This window comes from Oryzias melastigma, linkage group LG16, assembly GCF_002922805.2.
Source record: "Oryzias melastigma strain HK-1 linkage group LG16, ASM292280v2, whole genome shotgun sequence".
Taxonomy (NCBI): domain Eukaryota; kingdom Metazoa; phylum Chordata; class Actinopteri; order Beloniformes; family Adrianichthyidae; genus Oryzias; species Oryzias melastigma.
Genome location: NC_050527.1, coordinates 12,863,975 through 12,880,559, shown reverse-complemented (window position 1 = coordinate 12,880,559; position 16,585 = coordinate 12,863,975). Strand labels below are relative to the sequence as shown.

Here is a 16,585-nt window from a genome sequence, read left to right as displayed (position 1 = left end):
TGCCAAAACTGGATATTTGATACCACATTATTCTAGCCATGTTGTGCAGAGCCACATCCACTGGGTCTCTGCTCCTTATCCGTTTATGCTGTGCATGTAAGGCTACACTACCTGCAAAGCCAAATTCATTAAATACATTCTAACCTGTGGAAAGATATGAAACAAAGCAGCCTTACCTTGATACACAAAATGAAATCCTTTCGCTGTTTCTGTTCCGTTTGTGGTAAATTTCAGCGTTATCTTGTTTCCTGAACTCAAGGGTAGTGTTTCACCTAAAAAAAAACAACACCAGCACAACTGATTTTAATTTTTTTTTATGGAATCTTTTGTTTGTAAGTGCACAGTTCAGATAAAATAAGATTTAATAACAAAATGCATGAATATGGCCTTTTAAATGCAAATTGGATTAAACTGTAGAAGAACAAACAATATATGTAAGATTAACAATTTGACCTATTCTCTAAGATAGAAGCAGAATGTCTTAGAGCTCAGGAAATGTAATCAAATTTGTTTGTAGGCTTCTCACAGGGCAGCTACTAAATGAGAAGAGTAACCTTGACAACATAGAACTGCTTAGATTTTATGATACTATCCCAGGAATAAAAAGCAGTGGTAAAAGTATTGTTTATTTATAAAAAAACAAAAGAAAATGCTTCAAGCCTTGGTTTTAGACTTTTAAGCGTGTTTACCTGAGTGTGATCCATATATGGAAGAAAGCAGAGCGGATTCTGTTGAAGGGCCATCATAGATCTCAACTGCATCAGTGGGAAGAGTCTGGAACACCACAAACTGACCAAAGAGCACTTTAGAGGAAAAAAAGAAGAAGATAGTGAGTCACTAAAATTGCTTAATATACATAAGTCTATTCACAAAAATTCCCTTTCAGTACAGAAGGACTTATTTTCCACATGTATTGTCACTTCTGCTGCAGGTAGAAACCTTTCCGGCACATCTCTTGAAGAACCAATAATTAGGTATTCTATTGAATTTTGTTTCCAACTTTGATGTGCGGTGGTATTTCGCACATGGAGAATAACCTTCAGACAATGCAGAAAAAATTGGATTAGGCATCAGGTTTTGCTGTGAAAATAGATGTCACCCCAACCCCCTTTCCAGCCCCAACGTGTCCGTGTAATTATAAAGGATGCTGCTATTTTCTCTGCGCTCCTAAAGAGGCATGTTCCTGGAAGATGGGCACTGGCATCAGCAGATGGAGCACAAGCACTTGCATGGAGGAAGCATTAATAACCCATGCTGGAGCTTCTGAGGAGCGCTGCTATGTCAGACTGGCAGAATGCAGGCTATTTGTTTGCTGCTTCCTTACAGGATAGATCGTGTTTAGCAGTCTGAGATTTATCAAATAATAAAGTTCAGTTTATTCTTCTTTTGGTACTATGAGCAGACATGTTTAAAATTTAAACTTGACCAGAACCAGTGAATCAGTTGATGTGTCGGTTACAACAAAAAGTCAAATTTGTGTCAAAGCGTTACCGTACGGTCCTGTAGTGAATATGGTTGATAGCCTAGTAGAAACTAACCTTATATATATATATATATATATATATATGTATGTGTGTACACACACACACATGTATAGATATACATATATATATATACATATATATGTATATATATATATAGATATATATATATATATACATATATATAGCATATATACATAGTATATATACTATGTATATACTATATACACTGTACATATATATATATATACCTAAATGACAAAGGTGGTCAGGATCTTATGTCTGTCACCAGTGAAGATAAAAAATCCTTGAAAAAAAAGTTAATCACGCTGTCTTGGGGGGTCAAGATGACCCCACTTTTAATGTAAACATGCCTAGGATAGCACAAGGGTTACACGGACCAACTAGTACCATTTCCGGTCCCCCACTGATCATAGGTCCATAAGGGCGGAGCTTCTGTCGTTACATGTAACCCATTGAGTGGCGGAAAGGTTTTAGTGTCCGACCAGTGCTTTTCTCAACTCAAGAAGGTTTTGTCTTCTTTTTGGCTGTATTCTTCTTCGCCCCCCAAAATCTTCTTGCAAAGAATAATAAATTATTTACATACAATATTCCGCCTTATTTGCGGGGGATCCAAATTAAGTAGATACACCCTTGAAAAACCTTTTAAAACAATGTCTTTAAAAAAAAATCCCTTCGAATCATTCCTGATTGTAACGGTGTGTACACGTCCTTGAAATTGATCTGATAATCGGATTCCCCGTCCAAATGAACAGACGTGGCAGAGCGGATCGCTGGCCCTGCAACTCCCCGTGTGTTTGTGTCTGTGCACCTGTGCATGTCTGTGCATATAAAGCCTTGTGAATTTTTAATGGTGAAACTGCAGCCTCAATCTTGCCCTCTGGTGAACAGTGAAAGCTACCTATTGTTTTTCTAATTCTCTTTCAAGTCCCTTCTGTCGCTCTCTTGTAATCACAAAAAAAAAAATACAGAATCATAGTAGGTTTAATTTTTTGTGAGCGTTGCATGGGGTTGTGCTCATTAGTGTCTTCACAAAGCTCCTCCACTTTCAGAAAATATCTGCCAAAAATTAGGCAGCGCGCTGATGGGTGACCAAAGCGAGCAGTTGACAGGTGTTTTCTAAAGTTCTCCCTTGTCATCCTCGATACAGTAAGCCTAGAAAGCACATCACTAAAGCACAGATTACACTGTGCTATTTCTGTCAGAATAAAGAGCAGGCATATCATGCTGCTGCACCGAAACGCTTTTGTGTTCAGCTACAAACCCAATCAATTAAAATTTGGATTTATGGGACGCATAGATAATGAGAATTAATTACGAATGGCCAATATTTTTTTTTCAAAGCACAATATATTATTTCACCCACTTTCAGTGAGTGGTTTATTTCAAAAGACAATTAATTTAAAAAAATAATATCTGTAATTTCAAGGGAGTGAAATATATTCAGTATTTTTATAATGTGCTTTTTCTATGAAAGAAAACACATTTCTGATCATCAAAATCAAAAGCTCTTTAAAATTCATGACTGTAACAAACTAGTTTTAAAGTCTTTGGCAACATTTTGTTCGAACAGAAAATCAGTGGTGAAGCAGCTCAGCTTAGACAGAGATTGGTTGGTTTCCAGCCACAAGGCCTGCGGTTTGATCCCCAGCTCTTCAATGCGCTGGAATATCCTTGGGCAACAAGCTGAACCTTCATGTTACCCCAGTAAGTTCATAGAAGGGAGAATGTGGCTTTAAAAAATGAATTCTGGGAATATGTGTGTGCAGAGAATGCTTTAAGAATGTATTTTTGAATAAAATAAGCAACATTTTCTGAAAAAAATCAAAGTTAAGTACAGTTATGTTCATTGAAACTAAAAACCTCTGTTGTATGAACAAGAAAAACATAGAAATTATATTATTTTTGCAGCATATTCAACTAAATGACCTTGTACATAAATGTAAGAAGATTCAATTAAGTTTTACTTTCTTGCCTTCTATTCATATTCGATTTCTGACATTTTTTATTTTAAATTTGTTATTTTTCCTTTTTTTTGCTGCAAAATATGTAGATGTGCTTAAAGTTGTGCTTCTGTTTAATAAGACGCCAAACGTGTACTGCAGCCTCTGTTGTCTGGTTGCCTATTTTCATTATTTCTTTAAAAAACAGAAGTAAAATAAGGCCGTATATGGAAGCTTTTTGAGACACAATTTAAAGTAACACTCATTTCTCAATTAACAATTCAATTTCAAAATTCATCATGCAATTTGGAAAAGTATTTTGCAATTGACAATTCCATATGAAAAATTACAATTCAATGTGACAAATAAAAAATATTAAATAAAAACAAAATCAGTTGCATTGTAAATTGTCATTAATTTTTGATGTCATAATTCAAATAACAATTTGGCAATTTAAAATTCAATAATAAAAAATGACATTACAATACATGGTTTACTTCAAATTAATTTTAAAGTAACTTGAAATGTAACTTCCATAGCCTTAGATCAGAAGTGTTAAACATACGGCCCGCGGGCCAGATACGGCCCACCAAATGGTTTAGTCTAGCCCAGTCATGAAGACAAAATCATATAAGGATATTGGGGAAAAAGGCAAGTTTCTAGCCCATTCCTGTGGCGAGTTATGATTCTTTAAAGAAATGACCGTAACACACAATTCAACCACTAGGGAGAGCAAAGACAAGAGATCAAGAAATAAACAATTTAATAATAAGTACTTAGACTACTTTGTTGTTTTAGGTGTTTTTTTCCAACTGAAGAAAAAAAAACTACAGATAACAAGTGGACCATTGGTTATTTTGATATTATGTTACTGGTCCGGCCCACTTGAGATCAGACAGGTTGACCCAAAATGAGTTTGACACCTCTGCCTTACATATTCACAGGGCCGGCTCGTTTAAGTACTGCATTTTGTTTTTTACTGTGTATTGTTTTAAAGGGTCTTTTGCTTATTTTTTAGCTAGTTTTATTTATTATTATGGAACTAATACACAAAAGGTTTACAGAGCAAAACATCTATTATTTATAGCCTTTTTGATAAAAAAGAAGAAGAAGTTCTGCTTTTCCAATAAGAGTTTAAAGTTTTTATCAGGATCACAAAACAGCAACAAGCAAGACAATTTAATGTTAGTGCCTCGCTACAACCAATGTTTTAAGAAAAATTCATGCTGTTCAAAGCAGATTCTTCAAAGACTCTCCATATCACAAACACAGAAAACATGAACAATATACTTTCTCTATATACTTTTGTCAGCCTCTTTTTTTTATTGTCAGAAGGAGCCTTTCTCTATGCCAATAAATTATAGAACAACTTCCTGCCATCACAACACAGAACTCCGCTGGTTAAGTGGCCTCATGTCACACTGCTAAGAAATCATTACAGCACAAAAACCACAACACATTTGTAAACTAAAAGATGTACTAAAGCAGACCGAGAAGCAAAAGCGGAAAGCAAAGCGGCATGACTGAAACTGATGAGCAAACAGCAGCACGGATAGGGAAGGACTGGAGGGTACGACCGTGATTTTGATGGTTTTAGGACATAAATATCATCACATAAAACAAGATAAAAACTAGAGGATAAACTAGATCATTTAAGCATACAAAGAGGGGGGAGAAGCCGTGAAGGTGTATGTTGAACTAGGGCTGGATTGATAAAATCAATTCATAGAAATATAAATCCATTTAGTATATAAAGCTAAAGTCCGCTAGCTTGATGCTAACGTTTAATGGAATTTCCCATAGGACGGCTAATGGTAACGCTCGGTTGACCTAAACATATTAAAAACATACTTAAAAAAGATGATAAAGATGTTCTGCTACTTAGAAAATATAAACTGATGATGAAACAGTCAAATGCAAACAGAAAAAAGTAACACATCACTTTCTCTAGTACATCAGTGACAAAAGTAAAAGACGGTTTCATCTCCAGGGAGAGTCCAACGCTGTAAAATTAGCATGCTCACAATACCAAGCTATAAAAGCTGTACACCATGTTTTATGGACACAGAGTTTGGAGCCCGTGCCGCTCACTTTTGCCTTTATCCACAGCCAGCCATGCGTGACTCTAATCTGCTCCTTTGCTGTAACAATGTGTAGATATTAAGCCAGTAAATCATTGGGAACTAGTGATTTAATATATGCAGGACTGAGATGAATCTGTTGTCCTCTGGGCCGAGTCATGGGGAGCTAGAGTGATCCGCTTCCACCTGAACATGAACATTTCCATGTTTGGAATTACCCCAGAGCAGTTAAGCCACTTTAATCATACATCTTCCCTGTATGCAAATGTAATATTAATGAATTCATGTCGGCGGTACAGCTGGAAGGTCTTTCTTAACAGATCTCCATGTTGATGTCCAAAAACAGTTGTTTTTTGTTTTCCTATTGGATCCTATAGAAATTACTGGAATATTAAGAAGCTCAAAGCAGCTGGTTGTGGTTGATAAAACTCACTGGTGGTGCAACGCCAGATGTTGACCAGCACATTTACAGTGTCAAAAAAGCCACCCGACCACATCTGAGGGGCTTTTATTGGTCAGAGACCTGAAGAGAGTGGAGGGAAGTGAAGTAAATTAAAATCAATGTCATGCTCCTGGAACCATTTTGGGGAGGATGAGTGCTTAGTGACAAGGTTTGTTATTCTCCTAGAAGTATCCATTTGAAAAAGTGCCGACCGTGGCAGGGATCGGGTGCACCTGGTCAGCAAGAACGCCGCGGCATCAGAGTGGCACTCAGATGTGTGAGCTGGAAAAATGTCTCAACAGCATAACACCTCAAACAGAAGATAAATCCTCCTGAAGCTCAATAATTAACTTTCTTTATGACTTTTTAACTAATAATTTCAGAAACTACGAGAGAAAAGAAAGTTAAAGCAAAAAAGTGTCAAAATAATTTTCAAATTAAAAGGCAGTTTGATACATTTTAATAGAAAAATCAACACAAACGTCTATTTAAATATGTAATATTTTTGATCTACAAGTATTATTCCATTTTGATGTGACACTATATTGCTTTATATCTTTAGTTGTATTAAATATGAACCAGTCTGGACTCAAACATATTCACAAACAGTTAAAAAGTACGGATGACACATCCAACTAAACATTTTTACAGATTATTGTGCGTTGCAGAAAATTCAATTGGAGATCACAACTAAATTATGAGGCTTTTTTTTTTTTTCATTTCTGAACAAATCTGAGGGTTTTAACTGCACCTTATGGATTGAAAAACAAAGTGAAGGTCACTTAATCAGCGGGGATTTCATTTTTTAAGTTAGTGGAAAGCACCACAAAAATGTAAACAAATAAATAAATGAATTTTAAAAAACCTCTTAAAACTGCTGCTGACATAACACTACCTACTACTACTATATTTGCTGCAATGGGATAACCCTTTGTGGTTCAGGGTGTATTTTATTTTGAAAAAAAAGTCACATGAAAAAAACAGCAATTTATCTTTAAAGAAAAAAAAATATTAATTTATACCTATAATAATAATCAGTATCATAAATACAAGTCAGTGTCTTAGTAACTTTTTAAAAGTGTGAAGAAAGACTTTGTGGCTCCAACTGGTTTGATGTCAGTAAGAAACTCACTCAAATGGCTCTTCAAGTCTTGATGGTTGCAGAAACCTAATGTCTAATAATGCTCCATGAAGGGTTAACCGCATTTTAGCTTGAAGTTGGAATCATATTTTCTTTGTTTTGGTTCTGTTTTTTAGGAATTGGTGGCAACTGATCTAAATGCAAAAGGCCAGGCTTAATAGCAGGTCCCCAAAAATGTTAAGAAATATACTCAAAGCATGTTGAAACCATAGAACAAAGGGAGAAGTGAAAGGATGACGATTTTTTTACAGGACATTATTTCAGTGGGAAAATGTTTTCCACTTTTTAACACATTTGTTTGGTACCTTGAGGTTGCTCATCGTCCTTGGCAGATTTTAAGAGTAGTTTTTAAACTTTTAATAAAAAAGAGAATCAGGCTCTATAAAACACTTCATGAGTATAACTTGCCCCGTTGTGTATTTCAGAGCCATGCATCATATAACTTTCCAACTTTTAATCCGGTAACTCATGAAAGTCATGGAAAATTCCATATAAGGTTTAGATGATTCAGTCTACTCAGTACTATGAAAGACTGGACCTTGCTTCACTTGTATCACTTAGATCTTTGTATTCAAGAAACAAAAGCCTTGATATGGATGTTAAAAACAATCACTGATGTTTCTCAATCAGAAAGGTATTCAAGCTTTTGTTACGCAGCACTGGATTAAATCAAAGCCTTTGCATTATCAAAAAGTCTTTTCTCAAACATAACAAGCTTGAAATCCTTCCTTTTCTTCAGGGAAGTTGCTGAATTCTTACTACATGTTGACTTATTTCTTTACAGTTTGGTCCTAAAACATGCGCAGTATAAAATATAGACTAAACCGGTATTTAGCAATTTAAAGAATAAATTGTTTCTGCAAGTATTGCAGAAGCACATAAAAAAATCTATTTGCTGGTTATTTCAATGTGTCATTGCAAGTGCCTTTCAAATAAAGATGCAATAAAAGTGCGTACTAATATTTATAAAACATGTTTCCATCTTGATTGTGATGTTTCCTCATAGTCTCTGTAAAAATAGCAACAGCCTCTGGCTGGATTACATATAGCGTGCACACCTCTGTTTCAGCTGAAACTTAACATGCTGCACACCATATGGTTTATCTGTTCTCTGGAATTGCCTCAGAGTCTCGCTAAAGAAGAAAAAAATCACCTGCTTAAAGCTTTTGCACAAACTCAAGTGTTTTCCTTGTGTTTGAAATATTTGGTAGAAGTCTTAAGTTTGAAATGCTCGTGTTCTTATTTGTTCATATTTTTGTTTATGGATCATTAATTTTTATCCTCTAAAATGAATTATTCTAGTCCCTCAGTTTTTTGTGCTTTTCCATCTTAATGATAATGAAGCTAAATTGTTGAAATGGTTTCAAATGCACAACAGTGTTATAAGTTCTTTGTTTAACTGCTTCAATGTGAGAATTTCCCTCAGCCGTTCGGGTTAACCCCTTAATGACGGAATTTATTTCCAGCTATTAAAAAAAAAAAGAAATGTATGTTTTTGCATTTAAATAGATCCTACATTCAGGTAATTTGGAGACATGTTAAGGTGGGGGTGTCAAACTCCATCGCACAGGGGCAAAAATAAAAAATGCACCATTAGTCGCGAGCCGAACGGGATAAACATTTATTGAACACTCTAAAACTACATTTTTAAAACTTTAAAAACACAACTTTTTAACATTACTATAAATAGAAACAGCCAGGATTATTATTCCAGAAACCTTAAATAACTTTAAACATTTTGCTCTCCATAAAAATATATTTTGTCCAAATTATACAAATTGGAAATGAGCACAAGATAACATCGGGCCGTTAATAACAATAATATAAAATGATCTGGAGGGCCGGATTCGGCCCCCGGGCCTTGATTTGACACATGTGGTTTAAGGGGTTAACATATTAATGCAATGATGACTTTATGATTACATTTATTGTAAACTCTAAGTAGATGCCTACACACCCTAAAAATGTTTTTTTTTATCGTTCAAATGTCATGAATGAATATTGGGCATTTTTTTATAAAGCTAATTATATGCATTGCTTTGGTTAAATATTAAGAAAAATGTACAAAGTACATTTTGTAGACTCTTAGAATTACTAGAAACCCCCCCAAAAAAAGAAGTACGATGAGTGAATAATTGACACTTTAAACTTCTTAAAGGTGCTTTTGGCACTAAAGCACAAAAAAACATTGTGCACAGAAAAAGAACAGATAAAAAAATATTTTAAATGATTTTAGTACAATATTTATTGGAACAAGCATCACCTGTGAGCTCTTGCATATTGGGTTAATCGGATCAGTGAAGACAAAATCAAACAGAATTTGAATAAGAAAATATTGCTTGAAAATTGTTTTTAAATTTTCAACCATCTAAAGTTGCCAAGTTCAACTTGTTTAAATGGACTAACAAGCTCCAATCTGTCAGACGTGTGTTTAAATCAATAAGCAGACCCCTGTAAGGGGTCATAAAAATAATGCAACATGTCTAAAACTAACCTTTCACTATCCTCTGCTTTCCTCTTTTAATTATGTTTTATAAGGAATGAGTTGTGAGCAAATGTCTGCAGATCAAGGGTTTACAAGAGCAGCCCGACAGGTCGGACCACTCATTTATTTAAATGTCTTGATGACTCCCAAGATGCTAATCCACCTCACAGAAAGGAGAAAAGCACTTAGCAAGACAGGATTGGAATTTTACATTTTGACATTTTAAGAATAGTTATATTAATATATATATATATATATATGACATTTCTAAAAAAATATCAAATCAATTTGAATATATTTCTTATGTAAGATGTGTACATTTTTTTGTACAGAGTCGTCTCTTAGGGGTTAAATACCCAAAAGAAGAGCAGCAAAATGACATACACTGAAATGTAACGGCAGGCCTTTTGGCCCGGTCGTTGCTTCATGGTGCCCAGATTCAAATCTCAGATAGGGTGTGAAAGACAGCGGGGATAATATTCAAATGTAAAAAACGGAAAATGGAAACATGTGTTTGTACTTCTGGTGATGAATAATGGAGGAGCTGCCTGTCTTTCTCTGTGTTGTGGCAGCGCGGGTCCTCTGAGATTCTGCATTGTAACGGCACACACATTCCTCATTTACAGAAACAGAGGGGGTATACGACACCAAAGACATATATTTTTTAAGACCCATTATCGCAGTGAAATTGCATTAGCCCTTGGCAGGAGGAATGTGGCTGAACCTTGGCATAAGCTCCACAGAGTCCATTAAGCAACTATCTTGGGTAATACCTACCTTCATTGAACTGAAAGCTGGAGGTATTTGTCACCACTGAAGGAAAGGAAGAAGATGACAGATGTGCGGGGTGTGAACTTAAAACTATATCTGTACTATTAGTCATCCTAATTACTCATATTTTATCTTTTATATCTTTGACTCTTGAAACCTGGTAACTCTACAGCATGTTTTTCTGTGCAAACCAGCACAAAGACTGTCAGAAAAGAATGAAAAACAATGCTTTTGCTTTACAGAGTCTACAGTACATCCTCATTTTTGACTTTCTAATCACACAAATACGTATGCTGTGGAGGAACAAAGTTTGTATAACTTATGCAAGAGAATCACAGCAAAGCTCTTGACTTCTGGTTGAAGGAAGTGTATAAATAACAAGCTGCAGCAGATAGACAAAGACATGTTATTTTGTCTGTACAAGGCTTGCTCAAGGCACAATCTCACTCTTCAGCAAACATGACTGACAACTAAAGAATCCGCCTCAGGGTCAATGTTTTAATTTTTTTTTTTTACCTCAACAGGACCTCTTTCTGTCTTCTCCTTTCTTATCATTCCCTTTATTCTCTTTCTCTGTCATTATAATTGTCTCACTTATTTGACACACTCCATCTAATGTGTTGTTCAAAATAGAGTTATATTCCTTTCTAAAATATTTATCAGTTTTACCATGACAACCAAATTAGGTTGAACAAAAATTGTGCATCGGTAGAACAAATTTGCAAGATGAGGTGATAAAAAAGAGCAAAAACATGTTTTGCAATAGCTAAGAACGCATTGTGTTTAAAAAAAAATATTTGCAGATGTAAAAAATATTTAAGCAAAAAAAGATTCACAACTGCAAACATTTTTTGAACAAAAGAATATTTTTTCAGGTCCTCAAAACAGCAGACACATACACAAACTCAAGTTACAACTTGGGACAATTTACTAAAATATCTGTGAACAATATAATATTTACCTAGACATATTTCATTACCTGCGATATTGCAAGTGTAAATGCTGTGAACTGTATATAGCTGCTGAAGATGCCAGAACAGATTGCTGAAAATGCTGAAACTGATCATTAAAACGGCTGAAGCTGAAAGCTTTCTAAAATATTAGCTAAATGCCAATTTGCCAAAAAAAGTAAAAATATGTAATTTTTCCAAAACAGCTAGCACAATGCAAACATGTTAAATAAACTCTAAAGTTGCCTAAAGAGAACAGCTACCATAATGCTATTAGGACAACTCCAAATTTCCCTAAAAAAAATGAAAAATTTGTAATTTTGCCAAAACAGCTAGCCCAATGCGAACATATAAACTAAGCTTTTAGTTTGCTTAGAGAAAACAGCTAGCATAATGGTAAAATATTCATAAAGCTCCAAATTAACCTAAAAAACTGAAAAAAAATCTAATTTTGCCAAAACAATTAGCATAATGCTGAAATGCTAGCATACCTCCAAGTTATTCTAAAAACTGGCAAAACATCTAATTTAGCAAAACAGCTAGCATAATGCTAACATATGAAATAAAAAATAAAAAAATTGCCTAAAGAAACCAGCTAGCATAATGCTAACATGTTACTAAACTCCAAATTTTCCCAAAGAAAACAGCTAGCAAAATGCTGAAATGTTAGCACACCTCCAAGTTATTCTAAAAGCAGGCAAAATATCTAATTTAGCAAAACAGCTAGCATAATGCTAACATATGAAAAAAACAATAAAAATTTGCCTAAAGAAACCAGCTAGAATAATGCTAAAATATTTGTACAACTCCAAATTAACCAAAAGGTTGTAAAAATATCTAATTTAGCAAAACAGCTAGCATAATACGTTTTAATGCCAAGTTTTCTGAAATCGCTGAAAGTGGGATTGAGTTTTAAGTGCTGAAAAACGTATGGAAAGGAGCAGGAGAATTACAAAAACATGAGTTAAATGCTGCTAAAATATAACCTTTCTTTCTATTTTCAAAAAACAATTTTCTAATTATGAGACAACTTTCATAGATTAAAGTGATACATTTATCATCAACATTCTCCTGTCAGCAGGAATTTGTTGTGCAGCCTCTCAGTACCCAATCAAATTGCAAGAATATTACACTGATTAGTGCCAACAGAACGTCCCACGGCTTTTTTAATCTCATCATTTTTGTTTCTAAACATTTTCTTTCTTTTTTTTACTCTCAGTCATTCCTATTATGGAAAACAGGCCATCTTGACTAAATGAACTGAACCAAAAAAAGGAAGAGTCGCACCAGCCAATCTTTATAATCACCTCTATTTTTGTTTATATGCCTGCAAAATAGTAAAGAGGAGCAACCTCCACATCAATAAAGTTATGTTTTTATTCTTGTTTGACATAATTCATGAATGTTAATTAAATAAAATCATCTACTTTTTAAGTAGATTTGACACATTTAAAGTGACACCAAGTCTTTTGCACAGTGCTTGCAGATGACTGTGAAGAAAACAACTCTATTTTAGTTTTCTTAATTCAGCCCATTAAGCTGACAAGGTTTTTCTTTTGCTTTGTCTAATGCAAATTAAAAATGAAATGGAAATTACTTTTTACATTTTTACATTAAGGTTACTTATGTATGTATGCAGAGAAGTTCCTAACAATTTAAAGTACAACTTTGAAGAAAATGGCATTTTAATTTAGCATTTAGTTTTCACTCACTTCAGAATATTTCCATGTCCAAATATAAATAATTTTAGAATAAAATTAGGTTGTGTGGAAATTGAACATGATTGTTTTTTTAATCATAAAGGAAGTAGAAGTGCTGTACTTTAACTTAAAAATAAAAAAAACTTAACTTGAAATGAGCTATATGGCACCATCATAAAGTGATCTCTTTAGCTTTATTTAACTCTTCCCCACTTCAGAGAGAAGAAACACTAAAAAAATAATGTTAACAGAAAGAACAATTTTTTGTAATGTTATTATTTACAATCAAAAATGTAATGCTAAAAAATGTTTTCCTGGAAATAACCGATTCATAGTTCAATGTGACTAAGGCACAAAGAACACAAAGAACTGCAGATTGTGGATATCAATTTCTCAGAAACTGAATCATTTGTTGTGTTGTGCTGCAGTAACAACAGATTGGTAGGCATAAATAACCAAAACCATCTATGTAACCTTGAGTTTATTGAATATAAATTCACATTTCAATCGAAACTTTTGTGGAAAGTTTTTTCAGCTTCATCAAAAATGACCTTAAAAGAAAAAAAGACGGTGAGAGTGGAGACTGTTCCCTGACCTCCAAAACCTGCGCCTCGTCGCGTTGACAGACAAAACATTTCATCCCATTCGGCAACAATTCACAAATCACACATTAAACTGGAGTGCAGATTGTAGACATAACTGATGTGAATGTTAAATCGAAAAAAGAATTAGAGCAGTGTGGAGCTTAATAATTGTAATAGTAATAGAATGTTGTGTGTAAACTAGAAGATCAACCACAGGTTATTAAAAAGGGTGGCTGGTTTGGCTGTCCCCATTTATTTCAGGATTTTACACCTTGTTTTGCATGAAGATAAAACAGAAGAAACAAAAAATATTCACAACAATCAATGGAAATAATCTTTAGCAAATGTGCTTTTTTTTTTTTTTAAACTAGCTCAGGGGTCTGCAACCTGTGGCTCCAGAGCCACATGTGGCTCTTCTATCTCTCCATTGTGGCTCTCTGGGTGAAGAAAAATAAAATAGTGTTTTTCAAAAGTTTGGAGATTAGATATTATTCTAGCAACATGCTAATATGTTATCTACTGGGTTTTTAGGCTAATTTAAAGTTTAGCTTCTATTTTAGCAACAGGCTAAAATTTTTGACTAGTTTAGTTTCTGAAGAATTTTATGCTAATTTGGGGTATAGCTAAAGATTTAGCAACATGCTGATGTTTTAGGCTAATTTGTTATCTACTGAATTTTGGGGGGATAATTTAGGATTTTGCTTCTATTTTAGAACTACGGTAACTTTTTGGACTAATTTAGTTTATTGAAGAATTTTAGACCATTTAGAAGTTCGGCTAGTAATTGAGCAACGTGCGAGCTTTTTTTTTTTTGCTAATTTGGCCTCTAATGAAATCATTCATGCAAATTTGGAGTAAAGCTAATATTTTAGAAACATTTTTGGCTAATTTGTTATTTACTGGTGTTTTTAGGCTCATTTAGAGTTTAACTTCTATTTTAGCAATATTGTATCATTTTTGGCTGTTTTAATTTACTGAGGAATTTTATGTTAATTTGGAGTTCAGGTAGTAATTAGGCAACAAGATCTTTTTTTTTTTTTTTTTTTGCTAATTTGGCCTCTACTAAAGGTAAAAGGTAAAAATAATTAATTAAATCCAATATTGAGAAATTCCAGTTTTTTTTTTTATATTTTTCCTTTAGTTCGTGAAAAAATAGAAATAATTAATGAAATAATAAAAATTAAAAAAAGAAGGTCATGAATGCAAATCCATATTTCTTAAAGGTTAAAGTAAGACTATACGGCTCCTTCTAGGTTTTGATCAGTGGAAAACAAGCCCAAATGGCTCTTTTACCTCTTTTACTGTTAAAGGTTGCCGACCCCTGAACTAGTGTAACAATTTGCAATCTGATTGGTTAGTGAGAGGCGGCTCGTGTCAAAAGTATTAGTTTCTAATTATATCTTGTAACTTGAGATCTGTGCGACATAAATACACATGTGTGTCTGTGAGTACATGTATTGTTATGAAGACCTACAACATATTTCTGACACTTCATGTTTTTGCAAGTAGTCACACATACACACACATTTGAGAAAAAAAAGTCCATCCTTCACAATTTCTACATTTTTACTTTTTCTGAAGTGTAGCCCCATGAACTTTTATTATCTCCAGGCTTTCTCCCGTTCTCTATCCATCTTCTAAAAGCGTACAATCATTACAGCAATAGGTCAGTGCTCCTCTTGTATTTCCTAACTCTTCTGTGGCAACCGTTATGCATATTTGCTGATACAGACATGCACAACAGAGCTATAAAAAAGCCTCAGGCAGATAAACACAAGTGATTGATGGTTATGTCTATAAATTAAATTCACCTTGACTCATTAGAGGATAGTTGTAGTAAAAGATCCCTAAATAGGTCCTTTCCCAAGGTTAACACTTTAAAATATGATTAATCAGTAGTCATTAGATATTCATAAATAGGTTTTTATGAGGTCTAGAGATGCAGGTAGGTTATCATGAGTAAATAATTGCATGTAAACCAGAGTCAATCATAATATAAAATACTTTAGGAAGTTGTGTTCATTCTTCTGATATTTTTTAGGTTTTACATGTGATTTTCATGTGATTATTTGGAAATACTTTAAAATATGACCCCTTTATAATTAATGCCTAATTATGCATTAATTAACTGCTAAATAAAGTGTTTAAGCCACTTTTATGCATTGCTAAGTGTATTATTTAATGCAAAGTAATGAATAAAAGTGGCCTTATTCAATTAATGCTTAATTATGCATTAATTAACATTAATAACTGATAGTTTTGCTACTAATAAGGGGCATCTAAATGTATTTTTATGCAAACATATTATATTTAATGTTATACAAAAGCAAAAAAAAAAAAAAAGATGCACCCTCTGAATTACAGTGGTGGTCCACAGCAAGGATCCTGACAAAAACACATTTGCTTCACAAATACCGCAAGCTAACCAAAAACTAATGCAGGAAACATTTATATGGACACACCATAAATCTAATTCTTGAGTAATCTTGAAAAACATGCTGCATATATACAGTATATATTTTTTTTTAATATATGGACCTATCAAAGCACAAAAGACTGGAGGAAGCTGCAATTTGTTTTCAAAGTTTGGAAGAGAAACTGCTTACTCCACTAAAGAAGATGAAAACATTACATGCCAGTTGATAAATCTGAAATAAACAAAAGTGAATTCCATGGGGCAGGGTTAGATTTTATGTTTACAAGTGGCGCCAAAGGCAGTAGGTTCAGTTGTATGAATAATTCATCAGATAAAAACAAGCAGAGTAATTGCTTGAAATGTGACTAAAAAGATTTCAGCAAAATAAAAAAAAGTGTATACATTTTTCATTTAAGAGCAAAGTGAATTCACAGTGCACATTAACGAAATCTGAATATTTAAAGAGTTAAGTGGATCCAAGAAAAAACAGCTGACAAATAACTGCATCTTTGTATTTATTTAATGTTTAGTATTGTATGACCAGTCATTGCTTTATGCTACGTCTATATA

General features: G+C 33.8%; 1 protein-coding gene across 5 annotated transcripts in view; it reads right to left on the bottom strand.

Annotated features, from left to right (window-relative positions):
* LOC112143303 (CUB and sushi domain-containing protein 3) overlaps positions 1–16,585 on the bottom strand; it is a gene marked incomplete at its 5' end in the record, with an annotated part of 317,263 nt that overhangs the window by 143,281 nt on the left and 157,397 nt on the right. For all 5 annotated transcript variants that reach the window (XM_024267159.2, XM_024267162.2, XM_024267160.2 and 2 more), the window contains 2 exon segments: positions 177–272; positions 690–803. In XM_024267159.2, coding sequence (XP_024122927.1) covers positions 177–272; positions 690–803 — 210 coding nt within the window.